The sequence below is a fragment of the Amblyomma maculatum genome, chromosome 1, assembly GCF_055883805.1.
Source record: "Amblyomma maculatum isolate TAMU_Amacu chromosome 1, ASM5588380v1, whole genome shotgun sequence".
Taxonomy (NCBI): Eukaryota; Metazoa; Arthropoda; class Arachnida; order Ixodida; family Ixodidae; genus Amblyomma; species Amblyomma maculatum.
Window position 1 is genome coordinate 104,238,301 of NC_139344.1, and position 27,468 is coordinate 104,265,768.

At 39.6% G+C, this 27,468-nt stretch overlaps 1 protein-coding gene across 3 annotated transcripts in view; it reads right to left on the reverse strand.

Moving 5' to 3' along the window:
• LOC146203396 (stomatin-like protein 1) overlaps window positions 1–27,468 on the reverse strand; it is a 28,693-nt gene continuing 1,225 nt past the window's right edge. Inside the window, exons 4-11 of one of the 3 annotated variants that reach the window (XR_014703857.1) lie at window positions 25,683–25,765; window positions 25,424–25,627; window positions 24,507–24,562; window positions 14,607–14,737; window positions 10,981–11,166; window positions 8,793–9,022; window positions 1,700–1,806; window positions 1–475 (exon numbers count right to left, since the gene is read on the reverse strand). Coding sequence is in view for 1 of the 3 variants with exons in the window: in XM_084588733.1 (XP_084444859.1) it covers window positions 8,814–9,022; window positions 10,981–11,166; window positions 14,607–14,737; window positions 24,507–24,562; window positions 25,424–25,627; window positions 25,683–25,765 (869 nt within the window). In the remaining 2 variants the exon portion in view is untranslated. Of the gene's footprint in view, window positions 1,807–5,715; window positions 9,023–10,980; window positions 11,167–14,606; window positions 14,738–24,506; window positions 24,563–25,423; window positions 25,628–25,682; window positions 25,766–27,468 lie in introns of all 3 variants that reach the window. The other 2 variants (XR_014703856.1, XM_084588733.1) reach the window with 2 other exon arrangements.

Sequence of the window (27,468 nt, forward strand, 5' to 3'; positions counted from 1 at the left end):
AACACTTAAAAAAGAAAAAAAAAAAAAACAACAACTTTACTCCTTGTCAGAAATGACTTCCTCAAATCATTTTGGAGCATATTGTCGACGCAAAAGACATGTTATTTGAAGAAGAAATCTAGCTTCTTACAAGAAAAAAAAACAAAAACAAAGCAACTAACCCAGTTTTAATTCGATTTTCTTTTATGACTAGATAGTTCATGCAGAGGAAGTGTACAAGATGTCTTCACACATAATTTGACAAAAAGAAAACGACCATTCCTTATTGTCCTCAGTTAAACAATATAGCCATTCTAGACAGGGCTTCACACTGTGTAATAACATGATGCACAAGACAACTACAATAACAAAATTACTGTTTCTGAAATATTGTGGCTTGATTACATGTGACTACACTGCAGAAATAGGGCAGAAAATAGGTAACAGGGCTTGATGCGGTTCCACTTGATGTTGCAAAGGTTCTAAAAGTCTTTTGCTGAAAAATGCACAACACAAAATACACATGCACCTGTGTCAAATGAAGCCAGTATGTGTCGTAAAGAAATCGAAAAATTAATGGAAAATTAGCACAACACAATAGCACTTGCCGTTACTATGATGCATGAGAGGGAAGCCTTTGATGCACAAAAGAAAATGCACAGATATCACAATCCCTCTGCTGGCAAGATAGTCTTTCTACATGAGGTACCACATGAAGAGTGGCATAAACATTCTTAACTTTGGCAAGCATTACTGATGTGTGCTTCCAAGAACAGGTGCAATAAGTAGGCAATAATCACATGCTGTGTGTTCTGACAACAGCATGTCAGAATTTTACAGGTAGCTGCCTCAGAGGCTAGAGCAGTCTGTGGCTCACTTGATAAGGCTCTAGCAGCACTTTGAGGTCTTTGGAGGCATACAATAGCATGGAGATATTGCTCTATAAGCTCTCAAGCCTCAGCAGTACCCACAGGTCCCTTCATACTGCCTGGAGGCCACACAAAAGTTGTGTACATTGGTCCATAAAATTTTGACACAGGCAGTACCACTGTACTGCAAGTACTAAGAAGGAGCACCATAGACATAAATCAACAATCTGCACGAGAAAAAACCTCAATACTGCCTTTTTGCTGCCCTTATCCAGAATGTATTTGTGACTTGCAAGAGAGACTAAACTATATAACTCCTGATGGGTTTGCTCACTTCTTCATTCACAGAAAATGAAGGCCATTTAAAAACAATCTTAAAATGAAGTAATTCCACGTTGTCAATCTTTACTGTAATTAAAATCGACTGTCCAAATAACAGTAACCAATTAAGTGTGTCACTGGTTCTACATGGCGGAAGCAAAAGCAAAAAGAAGTGCATTTAAAATAGTACTCAGTGTGTCCATAAAGAGAGCCCGATGTTTGCAAAGACTGTCCATTCATTACATATTGCATTCAAGTGTAACAAGCAACAAACTACTGCAAAAACCATAAAACGTAATTCCACTGAGCTCATATTTTACTAGTGAATTGACTAGTGACTGCACAGTCTTCTCTTTCCTTAATGTAATCTCGATATTAAAGAGCCCAATTAGCATATGAAACAAGTGTGAAATGAAAGGGTAGCATCAAAAATCGGACAAAGAACAAAATGAAATACCTCGAATATATTGTGAAGACGTGACACTTGACTTGGTAAAAACAGATAAAAAATAAAATTGAAATGTGAATACCTGAGTAAATATTTGGGGCCAACAAATCATCTTCAAATTCCAACTAAGAAATAATTAACAATCCAAGGACTTCTGAACTCTGAGTAGTCAGCCATGTCACCATGTCACTGCAAAGTAAAGTTCCATTTTGAAGGACATAGCACTACGACACGCCGGCTTGAATAAAGAGGTACTGTCTGTGTTTTCTTTTCTTCCCATGAAGAGCAACTTGACAACAGGAGAATCTGTTCAGCCTTGCTCTCTGACTTGTCACAGATTTTATACGTCTTGGACTGTGCACATACATTGCTCTTGTAGATTGCAGCTACTGCTTGTCACTGCTGTGCAAAGGAGGTGCTTTGACAAAAACAAGTGTTGGAGGCACTCTCCTCTCAATGCATACATGTGCATTTTTGATAATATCTGTTCTTCACCATTACAGAAAAGACGTTAGCATTGAAAGGCTAGATAAAAATCTTGCCTATGAGCAATTTTCACAAAAAATTTGGCATGCAGGGTGAGGGTGTCAGTCTTGCTTTGTAACATTTTTGAACCTGATTGCCAATTAAAACTTGCATCAATATGACATTAAGTGGATCGCTCCTTTATAGACAAAAGCTACAAGATATCCTTGTGTGTATATAATGCATTTGTGAGTCAATTAGGACTGTCCAGTATGCAATGGAACCTGCATCATTTTTTTTGTGACTGCTTTGTGTTGCAGTGACATCACTGTCAATCCATTAGGCGGTACATTTTTGTGTTCATGCAGCAATGCCATCAAGCAAGCAAAGTGCAATAAAAAAAAAAAATGCAAGTTAGACAAAAAAAAAATGCTTCACCTAAAGATTTTTCTGCAAAGTACCCTGATGTTCTCAGACAGCAGTGAGGTACTGGAACAAGCTGACTCCCAGGACTAAAGACATCCTTTCGTACAGTAAAGAACATGAGGCGCTCAATCCCACAAGTGCAAAATTGTAATGGCTGTGGAAGTGTCCGGTAAGCATGCATGTTCTCACAAGCATCAGGCCAAGCTAATGCTGTGCAATACAACAGGTACTAACACAAAACAAAGCATTATGATGCCTTCTAAGGCCAGTATGTTGCAAGTATACAGCAACTTAATACTGCATATTATCACAACAATATACCAACATAAAGCCCGTTCATGCCAGCTGTTTCTGGACGAATTTTTGCACTGCATTGTAACATCTACTTTACATTAAACAAATAGACATTTGTTAGCTTGACCTCGTATGCTCTAAAGTATCATTAAATCAAAAGTTCTTTTTGTTGCACGGTAAACTAATACCAATACTTTATATTTGCCACTGCTTATTTCAGAACGTTTTTTGACCAAATTTGGATATCTTGAAGTGCAGCCGGTGAAAAATAATGACTGGCTAACAGCCGGTCAGTTGCATGGCATGTAGGTAAACCATGTACCACGTTGCAAGCCAATGAGCGAGACTCAAGCTAGAATCCCACAATGTGTGGCCCTCCTGATACTACGTGCGACACCTAATGCGATTCCAGTGCCAATACCCAATGCATGACACTATTACTTTTGGCTTTGATGGAATCTTACTGGACATTGCAATGATAGTAGGACAGATTGAAAGAAAGAACATGTGGAAAAGAACACTTGCTGATGGTTTTAGCAGTGCCATATGAATTATGGCAAGAATGAACCGCCTGCACCTTTAGCTTTATCAAGGTCTTTTTTTGCTGGTCATGTTCCTTGTGTTGCCATGATGCTACATAAGACTCCTTTTAATAAATTAGGTGCTTGCCTAGATGAATAAGCACTGCAAAATAAAGTTGAATAAAAGGTTTTTACAATGCAGAATTGGTATTAAAAAAATTTCAATACTTTTTTCCTCAAAGCTTAGCTTATTGCAAAATGTCTGGCCACTTTTCATGACGTCACAACTGTATTAATGACTACATGTCAGGCAGAGTAGTATCTAAATTTATCTGTTGTTTACATGCCAGTTTATCAAGATAATAATGCAGTTTCTTTATAAATGCAGCATCAAACATAAGCAATATAAATTAGCACAACAATGGACAGGCGGTCTTTTGATACCATATAAAATCCAACTACGTGTTGAGCAGCAGAAGTTCAGTTTAGTAGCACCGGAAGGACTGTGCTATAATCGGCAAAATCATAACGTGATTGTAATGAGATGAAAAAACTACGCTAGCAAGTGCCAGAGGTGCTGTGTCAGTACTTTACTCTAAGGCCTTTAATTTTCCACAATTCCAAGAAAACTAGCGAATTTAAATAGTTTTCAAGGAACAGTATTACAGTTGCACTTCAGCATCTTTATGCCATTCCTCTATGGATATCAGGAGGAATGACAATATAAGAAAATGACTGCTTTACCTTATTTGCAGCGAGTGTGTCAGAGCTCAAAAAAATTTTAAAAGAAATACTATCATGGTTACAGTACAATCTCAACCTATTTATAACAACCATGGCTGAAGGTGTAAAAGAAAAGCACAGACAATATCATAATATACAAGAGCAACACATAGGTTGATGCCAACAGCAAATACATAAGACATGTCTCCTGCTGTCCTACAAAAAATTTAAAAAGCAACTCCAGTGTTTTTTTTATTATTATTCTGAGTTATTGATTGCTTATTGACTGCATTACATTCCTCAAGGTGCCCTGACTCTGACACAAACAAAAATGTTTTTCGAAATTTCGAGTAACTCTATTTTTAAAATGAAGAACAGGAAATCAAAACCAAAACTGGTTTCATGGCCAGACATGATGCTCTAGCCGACGAAATGGTGACGTCTCATACTGTACTGGAAAAGCACTCGTGTGCATTCAATGGTGAAAATAAAGTCTGGAAGCCATCACGTATATAAAATGCCCGAGATAGCCTAATAGTCTTCGAAATTTCATGATTACGCGGGTAGTGGGCAGTAATGCGAGTATAATGTTTATGACATCACAAAAGCAGTGTTGCCCACAGAAATAGTCTAAACTGAGGCCATGAAAACTGCACATTTTAAAATTAAGTTGCACGCGAATGGATTACTGCAAAGCATCCAAATTTGGTAGAATGCATCAGGGCTGACATTAAAACCTACAGTAAAATTTTTACCAGAATATGCGAATGTCAAAAAACCTCTGGAGCTGCCCTTTAACCCATGAAATGTTAGCCATATAAATAGTTAACCCATAACCCTTTGTAAGACAGAGGGATATATGTTGTTCCACTTGCTTCAAAAAATGCCAGCAAATGGACAGTAGTGCACCTACATGCCATACTTTTTGTGTGCTAATACTACTGAACTATAAAATAAATAGTGATTCTGATTGCTTTTGTCTTCTGGTAATAGAACTCCTTGTTGTTTTGTGTGTTTTTACACGCATGGATGTAAGATTGATGCAGCCTATCTTGGGCAGGAAAAGAACATTTTCGAAATTGCTGAGCTTTCGGGCCTTTTTCTATCAGTCAACTGTCTCATAATACTTCTTGAAGCAATATTCAGTTCCAACGCTGATTTTTTCGCATTTCGAAGAGACTGAGGAATGGATAAATAAAATATTTGAGGTCATTTTACCAAGTTATTGGTACACATGCATATGCCTTCTTTTCTACAAACCAGTGGTCAAAATGGCTTGAATGTAATTTCATTTAATTTCTAGGAATATTCTGAGTGAAATTTTGCCATTTGTACACATGCAAGAGATGCATACAGCTTGCACCTTATAAAAGGTTCAGCAGCAACGCTTCAGATCCGCTAGCAATAATTGAGCAAAGTTAAGCCTCCGATACTTCAATGCACGAACCCCCAAACAGCAGCAGCAGCCACTGTCATCTCTGTGCACCTGAAACTGAGTGTTTCAAGCTGCCCACTCCTGCATCCATTTGCTCTTCACTCTCTCTACTCCCGTCAACACCTGCAGTGACTTTTCTTTCTCACGCCGCCTTCCTTTTGTGCCCATAGCTATGCAGCAGGGCACTTTTTATTTTGCTTTGTTTTTAATAATCAAACTAAAGAATGCACCCACCTTCTTATTTACAACTGCATGCTGTGCATTTTGTCCTAAGGTCATTAAAAAGCTGCTTTCTCCCACCATCTCTTTAGCCTGATGGTGAAAACAGCTCGAGAAAAAAAAAAAAAAAAAAAAAGGATTCACATTATAGTACTTAACGTCTTGGCTCCTAATACAATAGTGTCAAGTATTTGTTTTGCAGGTTTTTTTTGTTCTCAATTGGCAGAATTTAAAATTGTCTGCCATAGAAAGCTAGGGGTTTACCCGTGTTAAGGCCCAAACTTCTCATGCTCACTGCTATCTCATTTGTTCAATACTAGAATGTTCCAGCAATATTAGAAGCAGGTCATTCACATGTAGATCATGCATAACGGAAAAGCTAACCTAATGATACAGAGAAATTAAAATGCTAATACTTTTCTGAACATGGGGACACGATTACAAGTAGGAAGAGCATAACAAGTCATGCAGTATGGATTACTTTTAAGCTGTACAAAAGAATGGCTATACAAAAAGGTAAGTCCATAACCATAACCACCACACATTTACACTGCATAAAATGTTAACCATGAGGTTATGTGCAATTTGTCTCTCACATAACAATCTGGCTCTGAACAATCAATTCATAAAAACAATATTATTCATTTGTCATATGGCATTTAAATACTGTCATGATATCAACCTGCACAAAAATAGTGCACTATGAAGTGCAGATATCATAAAGCATAGTTACAATATTCAGATACATTATAAAATGATCGCAATAACAACACAATAATAAATTACGAAGAGTATGTTATTTAATGATCCATTTAGGTAAGCAGATGAACCTTCAATAACACAAGTAGATCTAGTGGGATGTCCTATTCTATAAAGGACTAGCACATATTGCAGCATTTGCTCCCAAAGTACTCCTATCTTTGATCTCAAGCACACATATACAAAGATGTTGCCTTAAAAAAAGTAAAAATAGCGCTAAATTTTATGCAAACCACACAGAAAGAAAAACAGGACAGGTGCTGACAGGACAGCGCCCGCCCTGTTCGTATTTCTGTGTGGTTTGTGTAAAATTTAGCGTTGTTTTAACTTCTGTTAACACACTGTCACAGCAACTAGCCCAGCAAGAGGTACTGTTTATATACAAAGATAATATATGTAGAACTACCACCCAGACTGAACATTACTGAATGAGAGACGCTTAAAACTGCCGTATTTTTCGGAGTATAAGACACGGTTCTTTTACAAAATTCTGGTAGTTTGTCCTATACAATCATTCTTCTGTGCGTCTTTTTTTTTTTTTTTGCACAATGTTCATAGGTGAACTCTATCAAGAAACGATAACAGTAGTGACTTCCTCACAGGCACCTAGCATTAGTAATATAAAATGCAAAAAGATGGTGGCATCTGCACTCCTCACCCTTTCCACACTGCCAAAACAAGCCAGGGCAAGCCGATTCACTTTTACAGTTGCGATTTACATTGTTTGGTGGCTAATGCATACGCGTTTTCCACTTCCTGCAGTGTTTTGCAGTGTCATGCACCAGAGTTCCTGAGCACAGCCACAGTGATTATGAGCGCGAAGAGGATGCCTCAGCATTGCAAACTTTTTTTGATAGCGCGCGCGAAGATGAAGTCTTTCAAGGATTTGAGTGACAATAAAGTGTTGCTGCTTTCACTGTGCTCCTTTTTTTTTTTCTTTTTTTTTTTATCATTTGCATGTAACGAGTTTTCTTGCAGGCACAGAGTGGTTTGCGATGGTCGGCAAGCATGTAGTATAGTCAAGTACTACTGCCCTAACCTGGGTAAACTGAGGTGCATCTTATACAAGGGCGAGTCTTATATACGAAATTTTTTGTTGAAAGCCTCTAAATATGAGAGGTGCGTCTTATAGAAAGGTGTCTTATACACTGGAAAATATGGTAGTAAATATTATTCTAATAAACACCAAAGTTCTTGCCTCCTTTATGTTCCTTTACGTTCTAAGGATATGGCCAGTCAGTTCTAACAAGAATAAAAACAACATCCCTCAAATGAAGCAAGTAAGCCTTGATTTTTAATGCACTGTTTTCATGTTAAAAAACATGAGTATGGTGAACGGTTTTGCTCGACTTCTACAAATCATGCAGGCAATACAATAAAAGCACGTTAAAACATACCTAACTTAGCAGCACTTCCATTTAGGACTTAGCAGCATGAAATCCCAGAATCAGCTTCTGCATTTAAACCTCATGCATTTGGTGCCCACTCACAGCATAGTGGCTTACTGCAAACACCTGGTTAGCACACACCTACCATTGCATACGATGCTGAATCTGTCTTTTGTTAAGCAGCCATAAGCCCCATCATGCAGTGAAAAGAAACTCCACTAGTCATTTTAACGTGCAGATCATGGTGATGCTTCAAGAGACGGGTGCCAGCAACATGGCGTAGTATACAATGAGCACATTTCCTGCTATTGACACACCCACAGAGAAAGCTCTTTCCTCTCTCGCCGCCTAGTGAGTGGGCATATTTAATCTGTTTTCAGTTAGGGCGTACTGCTGCTTTGTGTGCAGTTTTTCGTGTCTTACTGGGTACGCCTTAACTGTGTATATTACAGTATATATTAAAGTAGGAGTTTTGTATCTTTACTGCTACTTCAATTAATTTTTACAAACTGTATGCTGCAAAACTCCTGAAACGACCAACATACCAAGCATATGTGACCATGATGCCCGGGTCTGGTTCCTCAGCAAAATGTTAAGAGGCATCTTATTTCATTCCAAACAAAATGAAACTAGCAAGCTAAGGTTTTCAATGAAATCATGAAATAATGGCTGCAGTCTCTCAACACGATCAGTTCATATGATAATTTATACGCTGTAGTACTCTTTTCAGCTATATTTCCATCAGTCAAATTCCTCAGTACAACAGACGGCTGATCATACAGGCATTCCTATAGCACTCCTTCTGCAAACCTGTCTACATACAATCAGCATGATGAGGGTGGCTGAGCATATGTGACAAATAAATGCACACATTTTCATTTGTCATTCACAGCACTGTCACGTGTGACAGTGTAGTAACTGCAGTGCACAAATTAAATGACTTGCCATAAAAAAAAGGTGCAGCTCCTAGCCATTAGAGCACTTGTCAATGACACCCATGAAACGACGCAGGCAAGACCAGTCTCCTTCAACTTGTATACGGCCACCCATGTACACCTGCATGGGAGACTCCTTGCCACACAGAATCAATGTCAGGTCATCAGCTGAGAGGCACAGTGTCACATCTGCCTTGCGTCGACTGCCAAGGTCACTACCACGAACGAGCTCCACATTACCTGCGAGATGTCAATTACTGGTGTCAAATAGCTGCAGCTCAAAATACAGTTTTGCAGCAAAACAGACAGAAGTAGACTCCCATTGAAATTAACCCAGCTAAGATGAATTCTCGGACAAGATGGGCAATATGAGACCATTGGTTGGATTCCTATAGAAATATGTAAAAATAAAATTCGCTTAAGATGAATTGTCTCGCGTGTCCAATAAATGTTCGCAGAGACCGTGCACCGTGCTGATCCCATGTAACAACACTGATGGGGTGTCCTCAAGGCACTGTCAAGGGGAAAAAAAAATTAGCAGTGGCTTAGCTAAGGTTGAGCCTGGATATCTCGAAGCAAAAAGCCGCTCGTCTAGCCTTGCACTTTTCATATCATCGCTGCTCTTTAGCTAACTCCAAAGCTACCACTTCTGAATCAGTGTTTCTGCGACGTCCGACCGTTGCTTCTTCTTCTTTTTCCATGGCGAGTGTCTGTGCCTGTTCTATGAGCAAGCGCTCCTTATATACCCCCCCACCCCCTACAAATGCGCACTACACATGGCTGCAGCGAAATGTCAAACGGTGGTGAGAAGGAGAAGCGACGGTGCATACGAGCAGTAGTGCATGGCGGCGACGAAAGGTCAGGCGACGGAGTCAGTGGCGGCAGCGGCGACGACGGCCACCTGCGCCATGCATGACGTCACTCGGTTTCGCACATGCGCAGAAGTGGCAAATCTGGGGCTCCGGCTCATGCGAAGCACGGTGTTGACGAGCCTAGTGAAGCTTTTCACTTCAAAAAATGTGCAACATACTCCAATCTTCAATGCAAGAACGTGCACCCCCACAAGAAGGCTTTCACACACCATCATGAAGGACGGCGGGGAAGCTGTTTTGCGGGAGCACGCTTCCTTGGTGGGGGAAGCTTTCTTGCCAGTGCGGAGAAGGTAGGGCATCATCGTGCCTATGCTGGCAAAGATCTGACATGAGCCAGACCTCGGCACCACATGTGTGTCACAAGTCGCACATTGCCTTTCACAAACTAAAAGGCACTTATGCGCAAAGTGTGCCCATTTGTTGACTTGAGGCTTAAAACCCCCTAGGTTGCATTTTCAACTAACGGGGCATCACTATGCACATTATCACGAACAGAGATGTCCAGATATTGGCACTGTGCACATTGCCAGTGGTGTACAGAAAAGCATGTGTACCTGCTCGTGGAGTGGGTAACAACTAAGCTATGCTCCTGGAAAAGCAAGATGAGAGACAACAGTTACCCTACAGGGCACTTTCCAAGCACTGGAAGCAAAATGCGAGAGCAAAAATCAGTAAAAAGGAATAGCAGCCACTGAAAAAAATTTAAAAAACAGCAGTGGGCACGATGACATGAGCAAAATCAAAGCACTGTAGGCCAGCGAGCTAAGGGAGCTCGCTTCACCCACATAGGCAACAGTCATTACCGTCAGTGAAACTGCATTGTACAAATCGCCACCTGAAAATAATGAATGTAGCGCTCCAGTGGCACAATGAGAAAATGAAGAACGTAAAAGAAAACAGAAGCGAATCTATCATCGCAAACCTGGATGAGCGCGCCTATCTCTGATGACAATAGGCAGACTGCCTGATCTGAAACTTGTTTCACGTGCTCCACTGTTTGCAATTCATTTGACGCCAAAAGCATGTATATATAACTGAAACATAAGTTTTTAGATGCACCTTTAGTAAAACACTAGCACCCCCTTACTTTCAGATTTGTTGATTTGAAGTTCTGAAGAATGGAGGTAGACACACGTTGGCAGGGTATTGGTATTGAGCAAAGCAAGTGCCATTAACATCCTGATGCAAGCGGAGCAACATTTACACCAAGTACACATCACTTCACCTTGCTGACCTGACAAGCATATAACAGTTCCAGCCTCAGTACATGTACTTCCGCAAAGCTAATCTGTTCATGAGGTCTGTAACAGCCATTGCTACACAAACCTTGGTCAAAGCAGATGTGAACTGTGATTCCATCCTTTGTGCCCCCACGAATCTTAAGTGCATAAGTAGCACAGACACCCTGAAACTCCTCCTGTTGAGCAGCAAATAGGGCCAGCTGGTGTAGTACTTGCACTAGCTGCTCAAACTGTGGCTCACTTGGGCTTGCTGGCACAGCATGTAGGCCACCTGCAACATGGCATAGGTGACACAGTACAATGAATGTCACAGCTGACTTTTATGTGAAACTGTGTTTCAGAAACAAATACAAAGAGTTACAAATTAGCTCTTCGTGCTAAATTTTCCACTCAGAAAAAATTACAAGCAACTGCCTGCAAGCAGCATTGCCATTTGGGTTAATTCATAATTCAGTGTCAAGGTCAAACCCAGGCTGTCTTGTAGGAAACAGCATCCTCTACACTGCTGGTGGCATGGAATCTTTTACAATATGCCAAGTACCTTCAAAGAGACTCAGAAAGCAGTAAATTTTTGTGCAAATGACAATAACAAAAGTTGCAAATGGGCGCCTGTTAATAGCCCAGACTGGGTGCAGCGATCATCTCTTTTCAAACCAAAATAAGACAAATGGATGCTATCTTTTCACACAAAGCTTCACTGTTTTTGACCAGGCTCAGTGTGAGGCGAAGATGCCACCCTGGACATCATGCTTGAATTGCTACCACTCAGTGCTGACAAAGTTTAAAAAAACACTCTGAAGAAATACTAATAACTGAAGTAGAGTCCTTTTGCAACATTATGAATGGTGTTACTTGTCCAGAAGTTGCCCAAAAATGTGGCATTTTGTGCCACTGCTAAAACTGAATGATTTAAATGGGCGTTAATACAAACAAACTTCAAACTCTGAGTGTTCCAGTAATTTGCAGCTGGTATTTAAAAAGCTTTACTTAGGCAATTTTCTTCCAATCTTCCAATCAACAGAAGTTCATTTTGTCCATAGAGAATTATATGAATAATTCTCTATGGACAAAACGAACTTCTGTTGATATGCATGAAGAATAAGGAAACACGGAAGCACAGGACAAGTTACGCATAATACAAACAACTTATGTGTGTCCCCATAGTTCTAACAGGGTTTATGAGAAAGAAAGTCTGATTAACGTGCTCTATGCATGCAGTTATTCACTTACTAAGCAACAATTCCGGAAGTATTATATAAGTAACTTTTTGTTATACTTACAAAACTTACAAAATTTAAATTAGTGCTAGGTTGTGACTTGTGATTGCACAACTAAAAAATGGGCTGTCAAAGCTGTGCTGTGAGCAACACTATAGAGAGAAAAGGGAAAAAAAACTAAGATTATGCTGGTGATGATCATGAGCGAGCATCTGCCACATATTAACTAGCTAGCCACCCTTCCAGCCCAGAGAGTGGCAGAGAACACAAATGAAGAAAGATTTCAATGCAGAAGTTACGGAAGAGAGACAAAAAGGAAAAGACATGGCGAAAGATAAAACTGTACATGTACTGTTTTCAGCAAAACTGGCTGACTATCATGCAGTTTCAACCACCAACACCAGCCTGCAACCATGCCTATCATGCTCTTATTCAATGCTGGAGTCATACACTTTTCTGTACGACCTCTCTTTTTTTCATCAAGGCTAACTGTGTAAAAGTACATTAGATTTTTCAGAAAAGCGCTTCAAGTGCAGTTTAGGTTTGGCTTGGCTTGGCTTATGGGGTTTAATGTCCCAAAGCAACTCAGGCTATGAGAGATGCCATAGTGGAGAGCTCTGAAAATTTCGACCACCTGGGGTTCTTTAATGTGTATTGAAATCACAGCGCACAGCGCATGGGCACCTTGCTTTTTGCCTCGATCGGAAAGCGGACGCTGTGGCCAGGATTCAATCTCGCATCCCTGAGTGCAGCAGTCGAGCGCCCTAACAACTGCACCACTGCGGCAGGGTATCTGCAGTTTAGGCTAACCGTAATATAAAAATATATTTATAGTTGTTATCGAACTTGGTGTGCTGCGAATTTTTAATATTCAAAATCACTTCGGAAAAATAAATATGGTAGTGTGTGCACAGATGTGTTAAATAATTAGGGGTGTGAGAATATTCGAAAATTTGAATACAAATTGAATATGTTTGTTATTCACTTCATATCTGATTCAAGAAATAGATACTTGAAAATATTCAAATATGCAGGCTTTCATAAATCCAAACGTGACAGAACCACAATGTTTGAGAAGAATATCCAAAGGTCAAGTTTAAAGTCCCAGGAAAATATATGAGCATCCTCTTCACATTCTTTTCCGTAGTTTACCGAGTGGATCAGTCAGATTTGGACACTGCTAGTAATTCCAAAAGCGAGCTTTTCCACATACAGTGTTTGACAAAAACGCATAGCAAGATAGCTGAATACCCACTTGGAACAACCAAAATGAAAAAGAATGATGTTGCTTGCTTCACTTGTACAGTAATGGGCTTCATACTCAATATACACACCCAAGGTGCTCGCCCATAATGTAACCATAACAACTCTTCCATTACAAGCTCTGCCATCTAATTTTGGTTGAGTGTGATATGCAGCAAAGCTCATTTTACATAGGACTCTCAGAGCGGAGGTGTGCTGAGGTGTCTGGTGCATGGAGAGAGACAGTGTAAATATCCCACCTATTGCAGGTGCACTGTAGCCTGCAAGCCTCTTGACTTGCAAGTAACAGAAGGCTCCATGTCACTAGGCCAAAAATACTCTGGCCACATAGTTTTGCTTCTTGAACCTTGTCATCGGCTCGCGATGACCCTGCTATTGGCCGCACCTTCGCCAGCTGTCCCTAACCCAGCTGCATCACTTTCAGATCAGTTGGCACATTGCTGGTCATAGTTTTCTGGCACTGGCGTTCGTTCTGTTTACATCAGCACGATTTCTCCAACACCCTAGAACTGCATACTTGCCATGGCTTGCTCGCTGTTTACATGATGCAGAGCCCTCACAATGCTTTACATTTTTATTTCCATATGTATGGAAATTCCTTTTATTTTGGAGAGAGGGGAGGGGTAACTGAAAACTTGACATTCGGGTAATTTGGTCATTTTTCCGGTTTCATAAAGACCGATACATAACAGGGCTTTACTATCAGTTATGCCTTCTATTTTAGTTGCAAGTTGAGTGTCAGTTCATGGATTATTCAGCTTCATGACTACATTACAGCTGTTAACATGGTGCTGACTAATCAGTCAGTAGCAAGACTCCAAGCTGGGCTTGTTGGTTCATAGTTACTAAAAAGATACTTTTTTACTTTTAGCTAGTTACTTTTAGCGCTGCAAATCTTTTTAGTAATCAGTCAGTCTAGTTTTATCTCATCCCACTAGCAAATGCCATGCACAATTTAAAAAAAGGGCAACAAAGGTTGATTGTTTACCTCTTTCAGTAGTTTTTCAATCAACAAATATTTCACTGAATACTCAAAAAGAATTTTTATTAACATTTGATTTGTGTAAAATAATTTCAATATTCTCTCACCCCTAACATAAATTGTTTACACAAACCCTGTCGTGTCTATTTATGTGTTTTCATTTGATTTGGACCAGTGGACTAACCTTTGCTGATCATTTCTTTCTTACCTCTGCTCCATTTCTCAGCACTCTGTGCTCCAAGGACTTACCTGGACCATTAGGCACTGATGTCTGGGTTTTGGAGTGCTCTGAGGGGAACCCAAGGGCACTCTTCAAGGCCGACATAACAGGAGTCAATGGATTGCTTGGTTCAGCAGTCTTCACCACACGGGCCACTTTCCTAGGGTGAATAACCAACAATTGTTTATAGCACCAGATATGCAAAAGTGAGTTCCAGTGCTCACCACCATCGGCTTGTGAGCAGACTGACATCTACAAACAGGTGAGAAGCAGAAAATTTTATGCATCTGTTAGCCTTCAGGCTGAACATAAAAGTGAGAATGGCACTTTAGAGCATTAGGCTTCATGCTCTGTGATATTGCTGGACAGCCTATGGTATCCAAGGTATTAGAAACCATCACACATTCTTTTTACCTCCATTACCATGTGAAACCTCTTGCCAGCAAAAACAATGATCATGGTTACACACATTTAATTTCAATTTCAACTTAATTGGGCTGCCAAGCCAGTCAAGAAACAGAAGTTCATTCCTGCGTATGTGGTGTGTGTGAGAACAGTTTCTATTAAATGCGCAAGCAAAGAGCCAGAAAGGTTACATACATTATGTAACTAGAATATGACCCTTCAACATTTTAAAGGTTGATGAGTCACGACTTTGGACAAGCATGGTGCAAAAGAGTTAGTCGCAAGACAGCAATTTGGGATAGAGAGATGCTTCTACGTGCCTGTTGTGTTTCTTTTTTTTCTTTTTTTTAAACTTGAGACATTGTGCAGCAGCCTTTAAAGTTGTTTGAACTGAAATACTGAAATAGTAATGCAGAACTTCACTACAGGTTTAGTTACATGAAGATGGCACCACCATCAATGGACACTTAAAAAATTTAATTTTCATAAACGACACTGTGCCACAAGACCCAGCTTGCACCACACAGGTCTCACTAGTATTCATGGGAACAACCAGTTTACACAAATAAAATTTGGTTATAGGTCTACTAAGTTCGAAAATTACTTCTGGATATTACAGGCAGTGGAAACTAGTTAGAAAAAAGAAAAATTGTGTTTGTCACATATAACTCTAGAGTATTTCATAAATTAATGCTGTGACTTTGTTCCCTTTGATATTGGAGAGACCTGTAGAATTTTATGCAGATAACTGGCATAAGTACGTGCAATTCGTCTGATGTCACTAACCTTCAAGGTGACTTGCAAATTGAACTGATCAACATTTAAAATGAAAGATGAGTTTACAATACACCAAACATCAAAGCATTCTACTTTTTTGCAAATGAGCGAGATATAGTTCAGATGGCATTACTAAATGGACCACAAGTGAGCGTTAATGTAAACGTCTGCTGTCAGCAATGAGTAAAAAGATATTGGCATATTCCGGTATGTCTTTACACAATGGTAACAAGTTTCGTCAAATTAGAGGAAAGAAGTAACCGATTACAATTATTTCATCTGATATGTAACCTATCTCAGTGACCAATAACAGCCATCTAAAAGAAACTGAACGATCACCTTCGATTACCGTCTCATTACTTTCATTCCAACTTTAACTCTACAGCAAACTCCTGTCAAGGCGAACTCGGTTAAGACGATTTCTTGGATAAGATGAACATGTGGGAGACCATTGGTTGGTTTTCCATTCAACTCGATATAAGAAAAAGTCACTTCAACTGTTTCATGTGTTCTTCAGGATAGGCTTTTACAGCAACCACAAACCATTGAAACCTAGTGCAATATGGCACTCATGGGACATCTGCGCGTAACTGTCAATGAAAGAAAAAAAATAAGTACAGATTGCCTTTGTTAAACTAAACTGCAATGTGGATGCACTGGGAAAATCACACTGCTTATCTTTGTGCATTTTCGTTAGTCTTGGTGATTTTGCTGCTGTACCTATGTTGCATTTAGCTAACCGAAGTAAACCAGCGATTACCTTTTTTTTTCTTGAAATACAGACACAAGCATAGTGCACATGTTCAAGGCAGGTTTATGATATCATATCCACAATATCGGAAGTCCAGATGCCTTCACATTGTTTCTGTTCCTGCATTTAACTTACACATAAACATTGAGCTTTAAGCCCCATAAGCATTGTTTTATTATGACTAAAGTAATTAGATACACAGAATGCACTATTTTCGAAGACTAAATCCATACAGGTTTTTCGTCTGTTATCATAACTCTAGTTTCTGCAAGATGCAAACTGTAGTCCTGGTCTAAACTTTCTATGAAACAGGGATAGTTGCAACAGCTTTGATTAAAGCAGCTGACTAAAGCTTTATTTTCACCTCTGAAGAACACAGTTGGAAGCTGGCGCGATACGGTTTCCTGCCTTTACACCTGGCTGCAGCTGCCGCAAAACCAGTTAGCCTTCTTTAAACTTTGCTGCACTTGTTATTTTGCCACCTTCATCTACACACTGGACAGCTTTTTTGCTAGTAAGTCATCTTGTGCTTGAGCACCAAACAATATGCGACATGTTTCCGCAGAAGAAATCACATGCCCACAATATACACATCATCACAGAGAACTGCGGAGAAGCTCTCATATTGGAGTGCACTTTTTTGTAGGGCAGCTCTCTTGCCAATGCGGGATAGGTAGGGCATTAGGGCATTACAGTGCACACAAAGGTGGAGATCCAGCACGGTCAAATCTCGGCATCACGTTTGTGCCATGTGCTCCGCACTGGCGCGTATGTGCAAAGAGTGCCCACTCGTTCGCATGAGGCTTAAAATTCCAGGCGTTCACATGGCATCGCGACGACCAATACTGTGGTGCAAATATGGCCAGATACCAGCACTACGCACGCTACCTGCGGCTTTTGGAAAGACGTGTGGTGTGCCTGATCATAGGAGGTAACAGCTCTGCTGCAAATAGAGCAAGATAAGAGAGAGACATGGACAGCTACACTGCTGGGCACCTTTAAAGTGCTTAGAGCAAGCCTGAATTGATGCTCCTGCATATGTTCCCTGCTGAAGCATATGCAGGAACGCTAGAATTATTTCAATTAATTGATCAATTAATGCTTTAAATTTTGTTAATTAGGATCATCAAGCATTCACTTTTTATTTTGAGCATTTTTAAACCTTTGAACTCCTTTTTCTAATTTTTCATTTAAATAATTTCTATTAACTAATTAATTACACATTTTCTTAATTAGCATAAGCAATGACTTTTCATGCAGACCAATTTGATGCCTTTGAAGACCCCCTTTTTCCATCCTCTTATTTTTTCAAATAATTTATCAATTACACACTCTAAACTTTTTAAATAGTATCAACAATTCATTCTCAGCATTTTGACATTTTTGAACCCCCTTTTTCCTGTTTTTTTTTTTCGTTTTTTTTACTTCATCAATAATCAATTACAATGACCTAAGTAATCTTGGCACTGCCTATCACACACCAATCATCAATCACTAAAACCCCAAATTAACATGATACAAATTTTTTCAACCCCCAATTATTTCCGACAAGCAGTGCCGACACGGTTCCGACAACTATGACTACCACTATTACGACGCCAATGGATTTCGGCCAAACGAGCTGTATAAGCTATTGCTTAAAAAAGTCCATTGCAAAAAACTGTCAAGAATGAGCTGGTGCAGGTGTTACGTGATCACACACTGTTAATTTTCACCTGCAGTTGTTTCTCCAACTGTTCATCAGTATGTCTTCCGCATTCATAAAAACGGCAGCAAGGGCTCTAAGCTCTTTTGGTGTATGCTGTGAAGGAAAAGGCACGGTTATAAGAACTTGTGCACCAGCTCCTAGTTACACAAATTGTCACACTTTGTTGTTCTGAGCTCTGAGGGGACAAAGCTCAAGCTCACTAAACAGGACATCATGTTGAATTGTAAAGAAATTCAAACGTAGAGCATGAAGATAGTCAAATGCAGTCGACCTGAGTTCACATGTCAACATTCTTGCTCATGTGACGTTTCTGTGGCCCGGACATTGTCTATCGTGAAGAGACATTATTCCCCACTAGCACTAGTATTTGCTCCCAAACTGAAGATTTTGATGTCATACCAGTGATCAAAACTTCTTTTTCGAATCGAAAGAAATTGATTGCTAGTAATGGTCAGTGAAAAGAGTAACTGGATTATCGAGAATGTTACTCCTTGCAAAAAATAATCAGCCCATTAAAATTTTTTGTAAAAATATCATTTATGACAAGTAATCCATTACTTCAAACAATTTATGCGCAACTCTTGTGACAACTAATGAAATACTGCCAGTTTTGCCAGTAATTAACATATCAATTGACAAAGCAGGCAAGGCGAGAAAAGATGGTGGCAACCTGTGTTCAAACTTCGTTGCTCCACCTGACTCTACTGGCAGTTGGGCTGGGCAACCTGGAGTGTGTACTGTCAATTTGCACTGCCTATATCAATTAAACAGTACGATGGTGTCTTACAGAACAGAGGACTGCTTATGAGGTCAGCATGGGCAGAACTAGGCTTGTTTTAAAATTTAAAGACAAACTCATGCTTATAAGGATGAAACGATAGTCTGGCATGAAAGCAAAATGGTAATGGTTATCTTTGGAGAGAATTGGAAATCACTGACATCAATTATGAAGGCCCTTGTCTAATTACTACTATTTTCTGCATTTAGCACTTCAGATAAGCAAGACCTAGCAACTGTCATGTTGCTTCCACAGATAAAAGTCCGCCAGTTGCTGACTGCCACTCGAATTTTAACTGATGTATCTGTGCCCTAATATGTTTTTTTATGGTCATAAGTTCTACTGACCACGTGCTACTTTAAATACAAATAAAGATTTTTAATCATGCCTACAAGTGGAAAACAAGTATACTGAGGCTGCCTTTTTTTGTATGCTGTTTGGACAGAGCAATTACCTATGCCTTGCATTCTATGTTTGTTTGTTAACAATGAACAGAAGGCAGGACATAAATATGACTGCTACAACAGAATTCTTCCTGCTCTATTTTATTCATTTCATATCACCTGCCGCAGTGAACGTATGGGAACAATAATTAGATAAAAAAAAATGAAATTCATACAAAATCACCCTCCCCCTCCCTGCAGATAACCAAAGCACTATATTCCTACAGTGGGTGGCATGATGAGATCTGCTGTCACAGAGGCAGTTACACACGAAGCTAATTCATGCTGGGACTCTGCCTCTTGGTCATGTGCTCAGATATCTTTGTTAAAGAAATGTGCTATGTATATCTGCATGGACCTTTCTGGTTTAGGCAAATTATCTTCCTACATTGTCATGGTTCTGCAAGCATTCAACTATGCGGAAATTTCCTGTGCCCAAGCCTCCTCTTTATTGCCAGCATGACGGAACTTGAGAAAAAGACACTTGGCAGCTCTTCTGTCACATTAGTGTGCTAACATTCACATAACAGACTCATAAGAGATAATTTTGCCATAAAAATCTGAGAACAATGCTTAAGATGTTTTCTTTATTTTTCAACACATCTTGTTGAAACTTAGCAGGCAAATGCAAAACAGAATGCAGATTTCAAATATGAATTTACATTTCAAATACCTCACCAGGAAGAGAAGACATGGCAAAATAACATATCCAGTTCTTATGGGCCATTACAGTAATTTCTTGCTGGAAAGGGCCTCTTTTAGGAACATGTACACATTTTGAAAGGTCCACTGCACGTGCTAAAGCTAAAGAAATTTGTATAATGTCATTTGATCATTATCACTGATCAAAATTAGTTTAATTGCTTATGTATCATAACTAAGGAAAGAAAAGGAAAGCTTTAGAATATGCGGTGGACCTTTTGCAATGCCTGTTACAATAACGAACACTAAGAAACAACCCAAATAGGACAGTTATTTTGCCTTACTTTCCTTTCCTGACAAGATATTCTAAACCTAAATGCATATTTGAAATCAGCATTCCTTTCTACACTTGCATGCCAAGCTCCAACAAAACACGTTGAAAAATAAACAAGTTTTTAAGACTCTCAAACCCTCTTAAGTATGACCGCTCAGCAATGAAGCAAATGACACAGCTCTGTACATGGAGATCCTTCTTGACATTGTTTGTATCACCAACATAACGTGGAATCAATATCGTGAAAATTGCCAATATAACATTTCAAAAAGAGAAATGAGTGTAATAAATGTTATTTTGCTGAAAAGGCTAAAGGAATTTACCTCAATGCTTATGCTCCTACAATTAATCATGGCAGCTTACAGAAACTAACAAAGTTTTTTACACCAACTTCTAAAATGCATAAAAAAATGCAAACTGCCACCATATTTGTAGTGTTGGTGCTACTAATTGCAAAATATTGTTGCAAATACATAAGACAGGTATTGCCCGTCTTATTTTGTTACTAGTTTTTGAAAACCACTATAGTTCTTTAAATGACAGCTACAAGAAAGCCTACACCTCTGAATTAAGTCATGTTCATTACTGCCCAGGCGCTGAACAGTAACTCCGATTCAGATGTCAAAGTTTGTAGACTACTACCAATATAGAAAAAGTACTTCTTAAATTGTTCTACAATGCTTCTCAGCACTGTGCCCAGGCATACATTTGCTTAGGTAAGAAACTTTTTATTGCCACAAAGGAAATATGGTAGTTGCTAAAATTCAGTAGACTATCCTTTAAAGACCTTGACTGTTTAAGTGCTGCTTGCTTAATTTTTCCATCTTAATAGTTTGTGCAGACTTCAAGAAAGACCATTAGTCTGAATTTTAATGGGAAATGCCAACAGTAGTTGCTTTATATATATGTACAAAATTTCACACAAAGTGTCACATTGGTTTGAAAATGCGAAAAAGATAAGCAAGGATTTGTCTAATGAGCACGCCAGGAATCAAATGGTTCGTATTGACTCTTTCAAAGATGCGCATGACAATAGACATAAGAGAAATTATATTATTACATTTGTCTGCATAAAAATGGCAGAGGACATACTACCCGGCTAGATGTTTCAAGATAGATTACCTGCGTTCGCTAGTTTACACAAAAAAGCTATGTTTAGGATATAAAGAGTTCTAAATTTGCGTAAAACAAAAAAATCACTGCTAGCTGTTCCGAGCTCCAGAAAAATCTCTGAATTTTCAATATACACAATTATTTATAGAACACCTTGCAAGGTTAAAGAAAGCTTGATATCCAGAACGCTGTATAGTGCAACGATTGCACCAGAAACACCGCAAAACATATTTTAGGATTTTTTTTTCACTGGACACACTCAGTATGTACTCCAATGCTGGAAATGGCAGTATAAAGAAAACCTAATGGGACACTGCCAAACTTGATGCACCGAAAACAAATGTGCTGCCGCTCACAAGAAGCTATTTTGCACTAAGCAATGTGAGACAGTAACCTTGACACTTTACTTCAGGCCTGTTGCACTGCTTTTGTGCAAGTATGTGCACACTTGTACACTCTTATCCGTATTTATGCATACAAGAACAGTGGTACATGCTCCCAGCTATGTAGGCTGTAGCTGTTCCAGTGGTCTAATTCTGTCACATGAAAAGAGCCCTGCTCTTTGATGTATACTTCTCAGAGAACAAGGCACCCTTAAGTGTGCAAGCATTGATTAATATAACAAACACTCTTCAAAATAAAAGCACTGCATTTAACAATAGCAAGATTAATGCATAACTCCTTCACTTCAACCAGAATTTTATGACACATTTAGGCTATTTGTCTGTTTAATGATGCAAGAACATCAAATTATAAATGCCTTAATGTAAACTTCTTGAAGATTTCAAACAGAATAATACTAGTACTCATGTCATGAAGGCATTTTCCAGCAAGAAGAGAGATCATCAGAGTCTACAACATTTACAAAGTCATGCCGCTGCTTTACGACAAAGGCGATCCCTTTTAGGGTTATATAGCAGTTTCAAACTAAGAATTCTTAACACTGCTGTATCCACCAGTGATTTTTAGTGCAGGAATGCACGGTACTGCTATATCCCTGGGCATCCACGCCCATTTACTCCGTTTCCAGTTTTTTGTTGTAAAGCACAGAGCAACACAACGATCAACCACAGATCACGACAGGCCAACATCTCATCTGCCTAGGGCAAAAGAATCATGGCCCATAAGTCCTTAGCACACTATGCCAACATAATCCACCTTCACTGTGGGCAAGTGGCCACAGGTGCTCCCACAATGCTCACTCATCAGTATACGATGATATATGTGGAGTAGAGCATAATGTGCGAATCATGAGGACTGTACATCATTATTGATGGGATCATTGTTTTTGGTTTAGCCAGAAGAATAAGTTTTTAAACAGCATGATTATTTGCAACAGGAAGGCTAGCTTTAGTCTTCTGTCAACTTATACTGCCCTACACCGCTGCTGGCACTGTGTTCATCATTTGGATGCATGTTTTTCACTGGTATGAGTCAACCCATGGCATCTTTTGGTACAATTAATATAACAGCGCATAAAAAACATGGACACAAAACAGATGCTCACTCACAACTAAGCTTTATTCACAGAATGAAAGAAAATGTTGAGAAAAAAAAAATAATGCATGCACAAGTGAAGTGCTAACAGAAAGGTATAGCAGAACAATGATTCAACAAAAATAAGCAGGCAGAGGTCCGCATAATGTCTAAATAATACTCGCTAGGGGGATAGTTCATGCACATTTACATAAAGAGATGTACCTATGTGCTGTTTTAACACTAACATTTCTTCAAGTAATGTCTAAATAACAGCACTTCTGTTCACAAAGAGAAATCATTGGTTCGCTTATACACATGGCTTTTTTCTTTGCAATAAGAAATGGCACTGTTAACACTCGAGAAGCCTTATTTCAGTGCCGATACATAACTTTAATGAACAAAATTTTGCGCTGTTACATTAATCATGCACTAATCATGTTCCAACTTCTCACAAAGCATTCAAGTTTGTAGATCCTGAACAGCGTGTCTAAACAGACGTATACTGTGTAGCTAACTGTTAGCTTGCATTTTTCTTGCCTTATAGTATTTTTGATTCTGCAATAACCTTACAGACCTACAGACTGTTCTTATTAAATAAGTATACAGCAGAACCTCAGTGATGCCTACACAGTTGATATGAACTTCTGGGTAATGAGAATTTTTAAAATTTCCCCATGGGAGTGCACTGCATACAATGAGCAATAATGTTCATAACACACTCTCACACCAAAGGATGATATGAAGGTGGCGCAACCTCTAGCACTACCTGTTGGCTGCATATTGTTGACTTCATGAATGCCAGTCACATTGTATGCACAGAGAAGTGTTTGTGGTGGTACATAGCCCATATTTAATTGACGCCACAATCACCTATTGCACTGCATGCATTGGAAGCAGTTTGCGTCAGCATGCCGCTCGCACATCACTGATGTTGCATTTATCAGCTGCTCTGTACACAAATCCCTTCAGCCTTAAATAGATCTGCATAAATGAACTTCCCGTGCTCATACTTCTGCATGCAGACTTTGTTGCGACATACAAACTTTTTCGCAACCACATGTGGCTTGTATCACTGAGATTCTGATGTACCTCTAATCATATATCCAGTCGATATCTTTTACTAGCCCTCAAATTATATTCTAAATTCTTAGTGAACTCATCTAGCTTGCATTGTAAGAGGTCTGCAGTATTGTGTAAATAAAGATAAGGTTAATATTCTGTGATATTCCGTAATGTGTTTCCTGATGCCACCATTATCAGTATTTTTGCAAAATAAAGAGAAACGGCAATTTATAACTGGTATTTACTTTCATTCTGTGCAATGATAGCTTTAACCATAGAAATATAACCTATAATTACAATTTACATGCAACACCTATCACACTTGTCAAGATGTTCTTTTTTTGCTCTTTGCTCACAAACATGACTGCCATAAACATAAAAATATTTAATCAAACTGCAGCTTCAAGGGCAAGGAAATCACCACTTCATATACTTACAGCGTCACCTTTATGACTTCCAAACCCCATGGAAGGATAGTTTCATTCAATTTGGTCTGCAATATGTGAGAAACAAGGCAAAGTAAACTCAGTATAATACATGATATAGCACTCTATATAAACGTATGCAGGCATAAAAGCAAATAAATATTTATAATGTTAAGACTTTAAAGGATAAAACCCGTAATTTTCAAGAAAACATTAAAGCTAGCAAGAACAGCTCAGCAGAAAAACAGGCACACAAGCTAAATATAAAGAAAACTTTTCACACAACTTTGAGTACTTTAAAATTCAAACAGTTAAGCAGCATTTATTTTACACTCAGGAAGACTGAAAATTAGCCCTGTTTAGTTTTCTTTTTGCACACAGTCCTGTGAGAAAAGCAACAGCGGGGTTCTACAGCACTGGCAGCATTGGGTCACATTCAAGAAATCATGGCACCAGCATAGCGCGGTACAATGTCTGAAGGAGCATCCTGGATATGCACTTGGACAATGAGGGATGCCGAAGTGGAGTGCTGCAGATTTATTTTGACCAGTTGCAGTTCTTTATTCTGCACCAACACTGCACAGCAAATGGACAAAAAGCATAGTCTACGTCCCAGCAGCACCATCTACAACTGAAAACTGTAACCCAAGTATGACGGGCAGACTTCAGGCTCAAATTTTTTTGGTGCCAGAATGCGTTGCAGCATGGCAGGTACATTACGGAGGCAATGAAGATGAACTCGTGGTCAGTTTGCGATCAATTATGCACTACACCAATCGGAAAACAATAGTGGAGAGGTGCTAGACCATGTGCTGCAGATGCTGAGCAAACTGAATCAAAAACCTAAAACGAGGTATTCCAAAGGACCACTGAGAAGACAGGCAACACGTTTGCTGCACTTCGCATAGAAATTAGAGGCAAACACGCACCAGCAGAGTGGCTTCAATGGCCTCCCTGCGCCGGTCTATGTCATCCTGGTCACTGCAGCCCAGCAGGGATGCCAAGCACTGCTGGCATAGTGCACCCACAGTGGCATCTACCTCCTTCACCCGAGTCACGTAGCGCACACTGTGCACGACTTGCCAATGTAGCTCGGCTCCCACCTCAATTATGGCTCCATCACCAGTCAGCACCTGGATACAGTGCATGTGACTTAAAAAGCACACCACTGGTACCACTGCACGATACCTCACGTGTGGGCACCTCAAAAACCTTGGGCTTGAGATCCACTTTCATGTAGGAGTCAATGACAGGAAACACCAGCACTAGGCCTGCATCATAAAAAGAAAATTGGTGCAACTGCGAGCACGTTTATCTCTACAAATGAAACACAGAAACTCGATTTCCTTGCCTGTAAAGAACAATCTGTCCCTACTTTTTGCATCACACTCTCGTCACCAATGGTGCATTTTTACAGTAGCAAAAATACCATTTAAAATCTATCCCTTTCAGCTAGCCTGGGTATGGCATTGTGCTATTAGTTACACACAGTGGATTAATAAACTAATAACTCAACAAATGTTTTGGAAGCGAATCTTGATAAGCCTAAGAAAACTGAAGTGCAGTGACCTCTAAGACTTGTTAAAACAGATTTCGTTGACCTGAAATGCGACATGCAGCAGATATAGCAGCGACATAAAAAGATATGCCTATGCAATGGACTAAGATTTTGAAACAGCATGTAAACAGGACTAATTGAAGGAAATTAATGAAGCACTGCTAAAGACCACCTGTGAACCAGAACTGCCAGTAGTAACCATAGATGGCAGATTCCTCTTCTGCCCTCCAACCTCAAATTAACAACACAAGTTGGCAGCTCCTGCCATGTCTCATTATGCCACCCCAACCCGAATCAGTGCTTGGCCATGTCAACTCCTGACTACCACCTGCCAGAGCCATACTCGTGATTTTTTTCTCACAACGCGAACAGCAGCCGATTTTCTTCAAAACAGGGCCTTTAATGATAATGTTAATAAAAAAAGAAAAAAGATTTTTTTTCTGTACTAGCGCATTTTTAAAGGGACACTGAGGACTGATAGAAGCTGGCCTGCGTTGATAGGAAAATGCCTTCTTATTACAAGCACCGCCACGGTGGCTCAGTGGTTAAGGTGCTGAATACTAAACCTAAGGACACGGGATTGAATCCCAGCTGTGATGGCCACTTTTCGATGTAGGCAAAACGCAAGGCACTCATGTGCTGTACGATGGCAGTACATGTTAAAGAGCCCCAGGTAATCGAAATTTCTAAAGCCCTCTACTATGTCATCTCTCATAGCCCAGGTCACTTTGGGAAGTTAGACCCCATAAACCAACAAACTAACCATTCTAATCACCAAGAGACCACTCTCGCTGAAAACAATGCTAGAAATTACTTAAAAGCAAAATGCATAAGCCTGTATCAATTGCTGTGCGTGGATCTCAGAGGATACATTAAAAGCCATTCACTTTAGAATGGTGACAACCCCGTTCTTTTTGAGGTCATCATAGTTTGAATCAACTGGCAGGAAGACTTGGAAATTCAATTACATCATAAGTTTGAATAGACTGACAGGAAGGTATTCAAATCCAATTTTCTCGTCAATAAGTAAATTTTTTGTAGCTGGACAAATGTTAACACAGCAAGCGAATAATTTATTACTGAGAACAGTAACTGGATAGAGTTGTCGCCAGTGTCCCTTCGATGCTCTCCCTCTTACCCTCAAGAACCTTGCAGCAAGTTTCAGCAGACAGCTTGCATGCAGTGTCATAGGTGACACAATGGATTACTGGGTGCAAGCTTCCACAGAGCAAGCAAGTGCAGGCAGTGTCATGCTGGTTAGAAAAATGTGCACGTTCACTGCACTGCTAGCCTCCAACATGGCAGCCACTATGATGTTGGTGCAAGCCAACAATAGGGCACCTTTTATAACACGATGCAAATCCTATCACACCATAATTCTGTTAGTATGATGTGATGCCAAACTAGGATTTTCAT